At 34.1% G+C, this 13,536-nt stretch overlaps 1 protein-coding gene across 4 annotated transcripts in view; it reads right to left on the bottom strand.

The window, feature by feature from the left end:
* Positions 1 to 1,258: 1,258 nt before the first annotated feature.
* Positions 1,259 to 13,536, bottom strand: part of LOC117329822 (SUN domain-containing protein 1-like) — a 39,389-nt gene continuing 27,111 nt past the window's right edge. For all 4 annotated transcript variants that reach the window (XM_033887989.1, XM_033887978.1, XM_033887999.1 and 1 more), the window contains 11 exons: positions 12,948 to 13,027; positions 12,217 to 12,405; positions 11,577 to 11,645; positions 11,103 to 11,146; positions 10,493 to 10,688; positions 10,010 to 10,219; positions 9,335 to 9,419; positions 8,926 to 9,041; positions 6,987 to 7,154; positions 6,563 to 6,655; positions 1,259 to 6,413 (listed from right to left, as the gene is read on the bottom strand). In XM_033887989.1, the coding sequence (XP_033743880.1) occupies positions 6,297 to 6,413; positions 6,563 to 6,655; positions 6,987 to 7,154; positions 8,926 to 9,041; positions 9,335 to 9,419; positions 10,010 to 10,219; positions 10,493 to 10,688; positions 11,103 to 11,146; positions 11,577 to 11,645; positions 12,217 to 12,405; positions 12,948 to 13,027 (1,367 nt within the window). In that variant the 3' untranslated portion in view covers positions 1,259 to 6,296. The remainder of the gene's footprint in view (positions 6,414 to 6,562; positions 6,656 to 6,986; positions 7,155 to 8,925; positions 9,042 to 9,334; positions 9,420 to 10,009; positions 10,220 to 10,492; positions 10,689 to 11,102; positions 11,147 to 11,576; positions 11,646 to 12,216; positions 12,406 to 12,947; positions 13,028 to 13,536) is intronic.

Below are 13,536 nucleotides of genomic sequence, written 5' to 3' on the forward strand. Positions count from 1 at the left end.
TCTCCTCCTCCTAATTCTCTGTATCCTCCCTCTTAGTCTCCTCCCTACTCCTCACTCTAAGTCTTCTCCCTACTCCTCACTCTTAGTCTCTTCCCTACTCCCCACTCTTAGTCTCTTCCCTACTCCCCACTCTTAGTCTCTTCCCTACTCCCCACTCTAAGTCTCTTCCCTACTCCTCACTCTAAGTCTCTTCCCTACTCCTCACTCTTAGTCTCTTCCCTACTCCTCACTCTTAGTCTCTTCCCTACTCCTCACTCTTAGTCTCTTCCCTACTCCTCACTCTTAGTCTCTTCCCTACTCCTCACTCTTAGTCTCTTCCCTAATCCTCACTCTTAGTCTCTTCCCTACTCCCCACTCTTAGTCTCTTCCCTACTCCCCACTCTAAGTCTCTTCCCTTATCCTCACTCTAAGTCTCTTCCCTACTCCTCACTCTAAGTCTCTTCCCTACTCCTCACTCTTAGTCTCTTCCCTACTCCTCACTCTTAGTCTCTTCCCTACTCCTCACTCTTAGTCTCTTCCCTACTCCTCACTCTTAGTCTCTTCCCTACTCCTCACTCTTAGTCTCTTCCCTACTCTTCACTCTTAGTCTCTTCCCTACTCCTCACTCTAAATTCTTTTCCTACTCTTCACTCTCCTCCCCTGTCACCTACTCCTCTCAGTCAGTCTCCTCCTTACTTCCCTAATCCTCACTCTAAGTCTCTTCCCTACTCCTCACTCTCAGCCTACTCTTACTCTGCACCCTCTTCCTACTCCTCACTCTCGGTCTCCTTTTACTTCTCACTCCCAACCTCCTCCTATATACTATATTCCTTCTCTTAGTCTCTTCCTACTCCAGACTCCGAGTTTCCTACTCTTCACTCTTGGTCTTATCCCTACTCCTCACTCTCAGTCTCCTCCCTACTCCTCACTCTCAGTCTTTCTCCTCATTCTTAGTCAAATCCTCTTTTTATCCATCATCCAATTCATGAACAGGAAAAAGGAGAAAAAAAATGTACAACCAGATTGTGAAATTTTTAGGGTTGGTTCAAAGCAAAATTGCTATTCTTAAAATATGTTCTTAAATCTGTCACTGGAAGACTATGTAAGCCGATTAGAATCAATAAATGTTGCATGGTAGACATCCCTATGAACCTTAAACCCTCTTCTGTACCATAGATTGATGTGTTCTTTCCATTCCACTAGTCCTATAAAACAAGACTTTGAAGGTTCATATCATGACGTTTTTTTAAAAATCCACATTAACATATAACACAAGATGTAAGTTTTAAGTATTTTATTTTAGGTTGCTGCCTAACTGATGTCACAGTAAACGTGAAACATACATGTTTATCATTAACATACAACAAATTCACAACACAGACAGAGAACTCCTGTCTATCAGATATAATTTAACAACAATAACCTAGCCTAGTCAGTGTTGAAGTGTAAGGCTGACCTTGTTACCGCCTAAACAACAAAAGTAAAACTTCAAAAAATGTGACAGCCATATTGAAAATGAAAAATTAAACACACAAAAAAAAACCCTCTTGATTATCAAGAGGTAATATTCCTAATCTTTTATCAGATAAAAGATTAGGAATGTTATATTACGATCCCACAGGACAACCTCAGGAATTTCAATTGTCAAAATATTAGTATTATCCTCCTTCCAGAGAGAATCTTTATTGAGTGCATTTGCTGCTCAATTTTACTGATTTTTTACACTAAAAATAACTGCTGACTTACGACTTATGTTGTAGGACTATGATCAGTTGTTAAACTGTCTATAAAATTTGATCTTTAAAATGAACACAAACTTAGTGGAAAAAATATAATAAATGAGGACATGACAAAATAACAATGTATGAATTTAAAGAGACTTTTTCTAGGAAAACATTCAACTGCATTAAACATACATTGTAAATACAAATTTTGAACAATTAATATCAATCAAACCTTGTCATAATAATTAATTCTTGAAACAAAAATTTTAAATTTACAAAGCATTTCATTGACAGTCTTCAAAATACGTAAATGTCAATTTTTAAAACTTATTAGAGAATGTTTGTCTATACCTCTGCTCCTGCTTAAAAGTTCAACATTTCACCAACTGTTGGAAAAATAAAATCAATATTATATTAAAAAAGTTAAACCAAACAAGCACCCCAATGCAAAAAAATTAACTTTATTTTAAAACAGCTTTAGTTGCAAAAAGGACCTGAACATAAAATTGAACCAGTTTGATGGACGGACAGAGAAAACATGTTTAAGACTTAAAAGAATGTAATGATATTGGTACATCATTTTAAATTTTCAAATGGACCTATACAATAAAACATGTTACAAACATATTTAATCTGTAAGGAATTAGAGTTAAGTCTTATCTTTGTATGAATACTCTCCTGAACATTTTAAAAGATATCAATAGATTTGATGTAAATTGTGGGTACTGGTATATGGGATACGAACTTGTGTATTGACACCTTATATATTAATGTTGTTTTCTTATATATATATTTACATTATATCACAAATGCTGCCATTTGTAAATAGCATTGTATACATGTCATAGGACATTTATAAGTTATACAACTTGTGAATATTTTCAAATAAAAGATATTTGAACTAAACTACCTGGGTATGTCTGTTGAAAACTAATCTCTCGGGTCCCCAGCAGTGTTTGAGATAATCACAAACATGTTCCATTGTCTATCAAAACTACATATGTAGCTTTCTAGGGATCATCAATACATAAAAGATATCCAAGTAACAAGTCAGTGTCATATTGAACAAGTCATTCAATTAATATTCCTGGTGAAATGATGATAAATGTCAGAAACAGTTGCAATATGAAACTTGACAAAATTTTATTATGTATCTTGTATAACTGTGAAGTCAATATGGAGTATATTTTGAGAATATTACCAGTATTTGTAGCATGTGTTATGCCTTTTATTGATGATGGCTTTCTACTATCATGATCAAAACAATGATGGAAAATTTTAACATTTTAATTCTAATTGATTCACTATATCATAAAGGAGATGTAATCAAATATCTTTTAAACTAGTGAAGCTCTCACGACTCCAGTTGATAATTTGCTTCCAGAATTGTTTGTTTTCTATCCACACCAGTAATTTACTGTGCTGGAGGGTACTGTTGCTTGTAAAAAGCAGAGGAATAATTTGACATCTTATTTTACATTTTAGTATATATACCTGATATTGTGAGTAAATAAAAAATAAATATGATAAACACATAATGCCATTGACAAAATGAGCAGCAAGCATTATACATAAAGAAAATTCAAATTATGCTTATCCATGCACACATTTACATTAACAACAATAAAATAAATATATGTGTTCAGACTTCCACAAATTTATCAATGAAAGAACTTAAATCTACAAAACCTCAAATATGTCAACCACTGACAGAATTTAAGTCTTCAAACCTTAAAACATGACAAGGAACAGCCTAAGCTAAAATACCTGGAATGAAAAGAAAATGTAAAGGAAAATCTCTCCAACTAAAACTGCTAATACAATAAAACTACAATAGTACAAACACACAACAAACACGAGATCCTAGAAGGATCTTGGCCACCAGTCCGCCACCTTGACTGACCTTTATAGGTTATATATATGTAAGACTGATCTTTCCTCTACTTTTCTCTTCTTTCCCCGTTTACTTTAAATCATTTGATAACAAGGGGAACTACAAATGTTTTTCTAGCAGTCTCAAAATTGAAAATGCAGAACTATTATAGGGACCAAGGGGAACCTATATATGAAATTTGGAAAAAGAAACAGAGGTAGGTAATAATCTGCAAACTGTAAAATTCTGGTGGCTATTTTGTTTATGACCAGTCTATAAATTCAATATGCACAGATAGGAACAATTACAAACTTGAATATAAATCTAAAGAAGAACTATAAAGTACCTTTTGAGAAATAGAGGTAACAAGAATTGTTTATGGATGGACCATGGACAAAAGTCATTTGGAATAGCCCTCGTCATCAGATGGTGGAATGGTGGCATGCCATAGGCTAATAAACATCAGGGCCCATATTCATAAAACTGTTGTCATATACTCAAGCATGATTCTGTGCTCAAACCAACTTTTTTCCGTCTTATTCTTAAAAAGTGACGAATAATGAAAATGATATTTATTTACTAGAAGTCTCACTTAAATTCTTTAAAATAAATGGAATAGCTTGAAAACAGATAAGTGTTTAAGTATGAGAACAGTTTCATGAATACGGCCCCAGTATTTAGTCATAAAACCATTTTTTTTAAACAATACATAGCATCTCAATGCTTGTATACAGTATAACTTATGCTTTCAGGACTCAAATTAAAAGTTTTATATGCTTTTACTAAGAACATTTACAAAAAGCTTTACATATGCTTTGAAGAAAGCAGCAATTCAAGCTATGCAGGAACAAAATTGTGTGTTTTTCTTAAATATTATCGCAGGCAAGGTTTGGCAAAATTTGAGTCTCAATTTAAATGGTTAGAATAAAATACTATTTATATTAAAATATTGAGGTCATTAATTAAGATATTATCAAGTAATTTTCTTGACTTGTAGTTGTAAGTAAATTGATAAAAAAAATGTTAATTTCTTTAAAATTTACAAGTTAATGAGTTATGCCTTATGCATTACAAGACTTTCAATTATTACCATATTAAATACTGACCGAAAAGCATAGAATTTCCTAGTAATATATACCAAACATTTGCCTTGATTACAATGCTTCCATATCACATCATACAATAACAAATTTTCTAAATTATCTTTACACAGTCATGTTCCCATGTGAAAATTATACATTACAGTCATGTCTACATGTACATGTGTACATTACATATTACAATCATGTACACATGTGTAATCTATATCATTTATATAATAGTCATGTTCATGTGTGTAAATTATATATTAGTTATGTTCATGTGTAAATCATAAAATGTGTATAATATTAGTCATGTTCACATGTGTAAATTATACATTACAATCATGTTTACATGTGTACATTATAAATTTGTCATGTACACATGTGTGAATTAAAACGTGTATATTAGATATTGCAGTCATGTTCATGTGTGCAAATTATATATTAGTCATGTTCACATGTGTACATTACAAATTACAGTCATGTACACATGTGTAAATCATAGCATGTGTATAATAGATATTACAGTCATTTTCACGTGTTTGAATCATACATTACAGTCAAGTTTACTCAAAGCACTTCAATATTTCACCCAATCTTCTCTCATTGACAGCACCACCTCCCATCCCTGCTGTACATTTAACCAAAATAAGCACGTCCTACCATTAAGCCACATCAATCTGTGAGATTATTTTTATATTGCAGGTAAATAAATTTAGGGTTTCACAAAGCCACCTCAATCACCAAGATATGTAACATCTTAAAAGAGAACTCTCTTTGCAATATTATTGTGTTTATATGATATTAAAACATTGATGTGGATCAAAATTGTGTCCATAAATTTTTAAACACTTCTGAAAAGGTTTATGTCACATGAGATATAAAACTTCTTGCATAGCCATAACATCTTTCAGACTAGTTGCTCTAATGTTCTTTATGCATGACAAGTGATTGTGAGTTCTGGCCATTTGGAATGAGTCTTCAATACTACATGTAAGCATGAATTCAATGGTGAATTTGTCATGGTACACATATTTTCTTTTAATTAGGAGTAATATCTTTGTGTGTCACTTTACAACAGTACAGATTTCACGGAGATTCATCTATATTAAAAAAAAAAATAGCTCTCAATACAACACAGATAGCTATAATCCTTATATAAAGTTTGACTGAGTTTAGGATCAACTCATGTAATGAACACATACATGTACCTTTTACCACTGTCTAACCCCTGTGGAATTATACTACATGACAGGCATCCTTATCCTGTATTTGCAGTTTTTCTTTCATGACTGTCATAACCTGTGAAGAATTATTTTCCATGACGGATGTCCATTTTGTAAGCCCTGAAGAATTATACTCCATGACAGATATCTTCATCCTGTTTGTTGGGAATACTGTCTTTCACCACTATCTAGATTGTGAAGAATTATGTTCCATAATAAATGTCCATTTTATAGACACTGTAGAATAATGCTTCCTGACAGATGCCATCATCCTGTGTTGAGGGTTTACCGTTATTTACTCTACCATCCTGTATATTTGTAGTCTCACAACCTGTAGACAATTTAGTATTACATTCCTCTACAACTGTCCATTTTCTAGACATTGTAGAATTAAATTCTATGAAAGATATCCTCATCCTGTATAAGGAGAGCCATGCACACGGAATCGGTACAGACAGGTAAATACTGGGTTACCATGGTTACTTAGAATCTTGAGTTCCACAAACTTGAACAATCCTGGGTCAGATACCTGTAATATGTAACAATAAAACCTTCATCAAAAACTTCACATTTTTATATAGTAAGTCATCATTGAAACTAGATATCTCTATATGGGTAAGGAAGAGGTTGATCAGTAATAAGTAAAGGGAAAGGTAAAACAGAAATAAAACTGAGTACCTGTACTGGGAAAAACTGAAGAGGTCTGCCATCATCATTGTAGGTATAGTTTCCCAAAACTTTACCAGATACATCTTTCTCACCCGTTAATCCCTGTAACAGTAAAAACATAATTAATCTAAAGTATGCATAAACAAACTCATGCTAAATCCTTCAATTAATTATCTTTGGAGTCTGCATATTTGGTAACAAATTATTAATATCAAACCAGCCACCTTTTTTTTCTCTCTCTTTTCTTCTTATTTTCCCTGATGAACCTAACTTCTACATCCACAGAGAACCTAAAAAACTGTTTCTTCTTCTTACTTCAACAAAATGACTTTTAACAGACAGCTTTCTGACAGAAGTAGCAGGTTACCCAGAGAATGATATTATCATTGCGTACCATACAATATATATCCATCAAAACCACTATGTCCCCTACCTGTACAAGAAATTCCTTCGGAGCACTGTCAATTTTGCCATTAGGTGCTAGAGACTTTGGGATATGCTCAAGTGAGAATCCTGTTGGGGTTATGATGGTTGAGATTTCGACCACAAGTTGGCCCCGACTTCCCTGGAAAGCCCAGCACGATCCTGGATGCACCTCTGGCTGTGAAAAGAGTCCATTAAATATAAGTTAGCCAAGCATTCATGATTATTTCACTGGTATTTGAATTTGTTGTATAATATGATAGGAGAATTTGACATGTTCCTCAGAGGTATGTAACTGGTACATTCTGTTGATATTCATCTGTCCCAAGAAGAGATTGTGAATAACCAATGTGACATGAATAAACTTCCACCTACATGTACTGTAAACATGGTTATTTTCGCTGGGGGTTAATTTCGTGATTTCGATATGTAAACTACATGTATATGCTTTGGGGTAATTTTCGTGATTGATCCACCTTCGTTTGTAGTTCGAGATTATACGTAAATTTCCACGTTTACAGTATTCTGTTTATAGAATTTCCTGTATGACATTTTAAAGAGATTGCAGGAATTTGATATTCAACACAAAAGTATGTAAGCACCAACTTTTATGTAGATTAACCTGTATGACAGTCTGTGGAGAGTTTTATGTGTATGATGATAGAGTTTGAGATTCACCACCTGTATGTAAACACTACTTTGTGTTATGATTTACCTGTATGACAGTCCGTGGAGAGATTTATGTGTATGATGATAGAGTTTGAGATTCACCACCTGTATGTAAACACTACTTTGTGTTATGATTTACCTGTATGACAGTCCGTGGAGAGTTTTATGTGTATGATGATAGAGTTTAAGATTCACCACCTGTATGTAAACACTACTTTGTGTTATAATTTACCTGTATGACAGTCCGTGGAGAGTTTTATGTGTATGATGATAGAGTTTGAGATTCACCACCTGTATGTAAACACTACTTTGTGTTATGATTTACCTGTATGACAGTCCGTGGAGGGTTTTATCTAGATTACCCTGTATGACAGTCTGTGGAGAGTTTTATGTGTATGATGATAGAGTTTGAGATTCACCACCTGTATGTAAACACTACTTTGTGTTATAATTTACCTGTATGACAGTCCGTGGAGAGATTTATGTGTATGATGATAGAGTTTGAGATTCACCACCTGTATGTAAACACTACTTTGTGTTATGATTTACCTGTATGACAGTCCGTGGAGAGTTTTATGTGTATGATGATAGAGTTTAAGATTCACCACCTGTATGTAAACACTACTTTGTGTTATAATTTACCTGTATGACAGTCCGTGGAGAGTTTTATGTGTATGATGATAGAGTTTGAGATTCACCACCTGTATGTAAACACTACTTTGTGTTATGATTTACCTGTATGACAGTCTGTGGAGAGTTTTATCTAGATTACCCTGTATGACAGTCCGTGGAGAGTTTTATGTGTATGATGATAGAGTTTGAGATTCACCTCCTGTATGTAAACACTACTTTGTGTTATGATTTACCTGTATGACAGTCCGTGGAGAGTTTTATGTGTATGATGATACAGAGTTTGAGATTCACCACCTGTATGTAAACACTACTTTGTGTTATGATTTACCTGTATGACAGTCCGTGGAGAGTTTTATGTGTATGATGATAGAGTTTGAGATTCACCACCTGTATGTAAACACTACTTTGTGTTATAATTTACCTGTATGACAGTCTGTGGAGAGTTTTATTTGTATGATGATACAGAGTTTGAGATTCACCACCTGTATGTAAACACTACTTTGTGTTATAATTTACCTGTATGACAGTCCGTGGAGAGTTTTATGTAGATTAACCTGTATGACAGTCCGTGGAGAGTTTTATGTGTATGATGATAGAGTTTGAGATTCACCACCTGTATGTAATCACTACTTTGTGTTATGATTTACCTGTATGACAGTCCGTGGAGAGTTTGAAGCATACCACAGGGGTATACCCATGATACTGTACTGTGCTGTTCTTTTGTGATAAGTCTCGGAACATCTGGTACTTATAACACTTCCTCCTGCAAAATGAGATTATTGAATTTGTAGTCAACTACTTACCAATGTATTAAATCAATCTGGTGATACTGTCTGATCTTTTTGCTGACTAACAAAACATAAGTGAGGAAACGAACTGAAAAAGTTAGCATGAAGAAGCTTTAATGCATTAATTACCTCATTAATCATATTTTCTTTTTATACAGTTTTTATAAATTTATTTTTAAGATATTTCATAATAATTTTTTTGTATTTATCAGCAGTCACAGTATTAGTGCTTGTCTTGTCAATCACGGTCAGAATTGTGGAAACTTACCAGAAGATTCCAGGGCAAAGTCTGGTAGTCCAATCTTGTCTGCACTGTACTTTAGCAGAGCTTCGTCCACAATGGACCTGATGAGCTGTGTTAACAAAATAAAGATTTGTCAGAAGACAACATAGCTTGCTGAGTGGGTTGAAATTTGGAAATAGAATTTTTAATGATCAATGTTTTTTTGTTTGTTGGGTTTATTGCTAGAACACAACCACAACAGGACAGATTGGCCCTTTTCTCAGCTTCCCAAGAAACGCAAACCAACATGGGTTGGGTGAGTCAAACCATGTACCTCGGATCTTCACTTGAGGTTTGAGACTGGCGCTCTAGACAACTGAATTATTGCAGCCATTTTTAAAGGTCTAGGATCACGGTCAATGTCAGCAAGTCACCAAAGGAAAGGCCTTGTCACAAGGAACACACATGTCAAAAATAGCCGCACTATCTCATACAGTTAACTACAGTGGCCAAGGTTTAAGTTTTTTAAAAGTAGGTCAAAGGTCACAATAAAGATCAGCAGGTCTAAAATGTATGCTGGGGGTTCAGCAAAAGCTTCTTGGACCTTAATACAGCAAACTAATAACTGCGTCAATCAACTACAGAAGCCACATTATCCAAACAAAATACTGCACACTTGACCATTTAGATAGAGAAAGGTGACACTATTAACAACCTCACCTGTTCTGAGATATCAGCACCACTCCCAGAGTTTGTGATGGTGATGGACGGTTCTACTGCCTTCCTTTGCTCTGTTAGAATGTGGCGGGTTATATCAGCAGCCATGAGTGACATGCGCTCCTCCAAGTCTTTACGACTGACATAGTTATTGTGTAACCATGCCATAAATGCATCCTGTGGCCCATTTCCACTCTCATGGCCTCCCATCACCTTTGTAACACACAATTCAACAGTTAATTTACACAATTAAATAGAAGTTTCTTAGTTTACATTAAACAGGGGTTATTATTTTTCTACCATGTAAATTACCACTTAATCATACATTAGAGCCTTGTTATACTGCCATCCCTTGTCCAGGAAAACCTTATACTACCACAACTTCTCCCAGAATGTCTTTGTGGCACTGCTACTAATTGTCCAGCAAAATACACATAAATATGCAATGTTCACTACATTAAGGCATATTTGCAAGTTCATTCCCACCTGAGCTAATATTGTGCTGATGTGATCATGGATGTATGCTGCTAAGAAGCTGTCGTTACGACAACAGTTCTTCATTTGTAGCTCCAGCATCTGTTGGGAGAGTTCCACTCCTTTCAGCTTCTCCTGGAGTGCAACAAGGTCATGTCCAAGCTGGTTAAGGATGATACCTGACTGACTCTGGTACTCCTCTCCAATACTGGAATAAAATTAGCAATGCTGAAACATTTACCAGGAATTTTTTTACTAATTCATATTCTATTATGATTGATTTGCAATGCTTTACTGGTAGAATGCAGCCCATGTTTCTAACTGATAAAGAACCACTCAGTACAGAGGACTTAATTAGGATAATATTCATCATCAGTCTGATTTATAATATAATATAATCTTTGTGTTATGCTTTAAATCAATTATCAATATACACAAAAAATATCTTTCATATGAGGAAAGCAATTACTTTCCAGTATCTATTGTTTCAAGACAAATAATAATCATAATTCTGAGGTAAACATTTTCACATAAAACAGATAATGGTAGAATCATTTTACAACAACAGCTGGGATAAAAATCTGACTTACGCTTATCTTACCAATGTTTCTAAAATACTTACACTTCAAGATTCTCCTTCTCCAGTTTCATTTTCTCTTCCACCAACTACAGAAAAAAATTATCTCAAAGTAAAAGTATATGTAGAGTCAATAAAAATGAAACCTAATATTGTTAAATACCAAGTTTTGTTGGATTAAGTTTAACAAATCTTATTTTCACTGTTTCCTATTCAAGATCGCAGGCATATCAGATAAATGAAGAATAATTTAACCTTAATACAACAGTAGCAATTATTCTAAGAATGAAGTCTCCCCAAAAAGATCATGTTTGAGAAGGTTAAAAGGTATTTGCATGATTAACTCTCTCAATCTAGGAGACATATTCTCTCAGCATAGGAATATATAATACGACAGAATTTTCAGTTATTAAATCTAGTAATTTGGAGTTTTCTGACCCAATAATCAAATAGATATAATGACTTATAATCTGAACAAATACTACCACAAATAAAGACCAGGTAGAAAGGTAAACTGACCGAGATGTTACTCAGGAGACTGAGGTGGAGCTGCTGTAGTTTTATTGCCTGCTCACCATCCTTATGGATCTGAAAGTTAACAAGTAGTTACAGAAAATATTCTACATACACAGCATAGTTAACATTATATAAGAACAACGGTCTGTATGATCCCTCACCTTTTGGTTGATAGGCCTTCATCATGTAATGCTTTTAGCAGAATATGACCCTGGACATTTTGGACAGTTAAGATGTTGTTTAAAAATTTTAACACATTTAACCCCTGTAACCTTGAAAGTACTTTATCCCAATATGCTACTGGCCAATATCCTTACTCTAGCCCGCTTTAATGAGAGTAGTTTTTTTTAATGGAAAAGTTGATGTCAGACGGTTGCTGCACCAGGGCATAGGCTCACTTGCCTTTTGGGCAGGTGATCTAAAAAGAAAAACAATTTACAAAGAACACAAAAAGGCATCTTAAAACTGATATATATATAAGCAAACTAGATTTAATAGAGGAGCTCCTTATTATACATGTAAAAAGAAAACACGTTTTTTGTACATCCAAACTACATATTCTAACAATTCTTTATACCTACAACCAGTCCCAATAGTGATGCCATTTTACATGGAATCATCTGTATCAATGGGCAATAATTACCTCTGCTGCAACCTGCTGGTTTTCCTTCTCTGCAAGATCAAGTTTTAGGGCAGATAACTCTGCACCAATTTTGCTGGCTACAATTCGTTCTACGTCAGCTTCTGTTAGTTGGTTTTGTGAATTGCTTTGTAGCTGAATAATGATCCTCTTCACCTCTTCCCTAAGATTTACTGAATCTAATATGTGCTCCTTTAAAAATAGAATAAAAGCAAATTGAATGTGGGCTGACATAGATATCACCTAAATTCTGGTTCAACTAACAAATTATATGAAATAAATCTGTAAAGGGTTCATGTACACAAGATTGAACTTCAAATGTACTCAAGGTAATTCACACTGAGGAAGCATCACATGACTCCCTATCCAGTATACTGGACAAGATTTTAGGGACTGTACCTTGCTTTCTTTAAGCTTGTTTTTATTGAACAGCATGTACACGTATATGATTCTACAGTGGGTGTCACAAGTTTTCACAATATAATCTGTAATTTGTGATTAAACTAATTCTTTATCATCTCAACAGCAAGAATTTAATATATAATTGTACTGTACTTGTGATGGCCATTTGTAGTCATGAAATATATTTTGTGTTTATTTGACTATAATATTGAGTTTGCACTGAACAGACTGTAAAACGTAAACATTAGCATCTCATGTATGAAAGCATTCTCATGGAAACACTTTTATCTAAGTTTTAAAACATCTATCCTATCAAGATTTTGTTTACTTACATTGGAAACTGAGATTTTTTCTCCTAAATGCTGACGAGCACTAAATACTGAACTGAGATTCTGCACGTGTGGCACAATACCTAGAAAGGAAACAGAACTGAACACTTAAACATGACACGTTAAAATAAAATCAAACATTATTCCATTCTTATTTGAAAATAGTGTATATTAATAAAACAACATTAAATTCTTCATAAAATTGGAAACATATTGTTTACTGCATTAATTTGTATTAGTTACACATACCAAAATTGTATCAACAATAACTACATGTGTATTAAGCATTAAATAGGAAATGTTAGTGGTTACTTTCTATTGTAGTCTGAAGACATTTAGATGTTGCTAATATCTGTGAGTACCCTCTTCTATAAGCTAGACAAACACTAGCCAAGAGTATAAACTTAAGTTGCTGTGTATAATTTAGTGGTACCTTGATATTTGTATACAATGAGTATTTCATATCTTACGGTACATAATTTTATATGGCAATATTTTGTTAAATGTAGTGGTACTTCCCAAGATATTTTTTTTTTGAAACATGTTAAGATGTGATGTCACAATGTGTGAGGTTATTTCCCACTGTACGTTG

Source organism: Pecten maximus, chromosome 1 (genome assembly GCF_902652985.1).
Source record: "Pecten maximus chromosome 1, xPecMax1.1, whole genome shotgun sequence".
Lineage (NCBI taxonomy): Eukaryota > Metazoa > Mollusca > Bivalvia > Pectinida > Pectinidae > Pecten > Pecten maximus.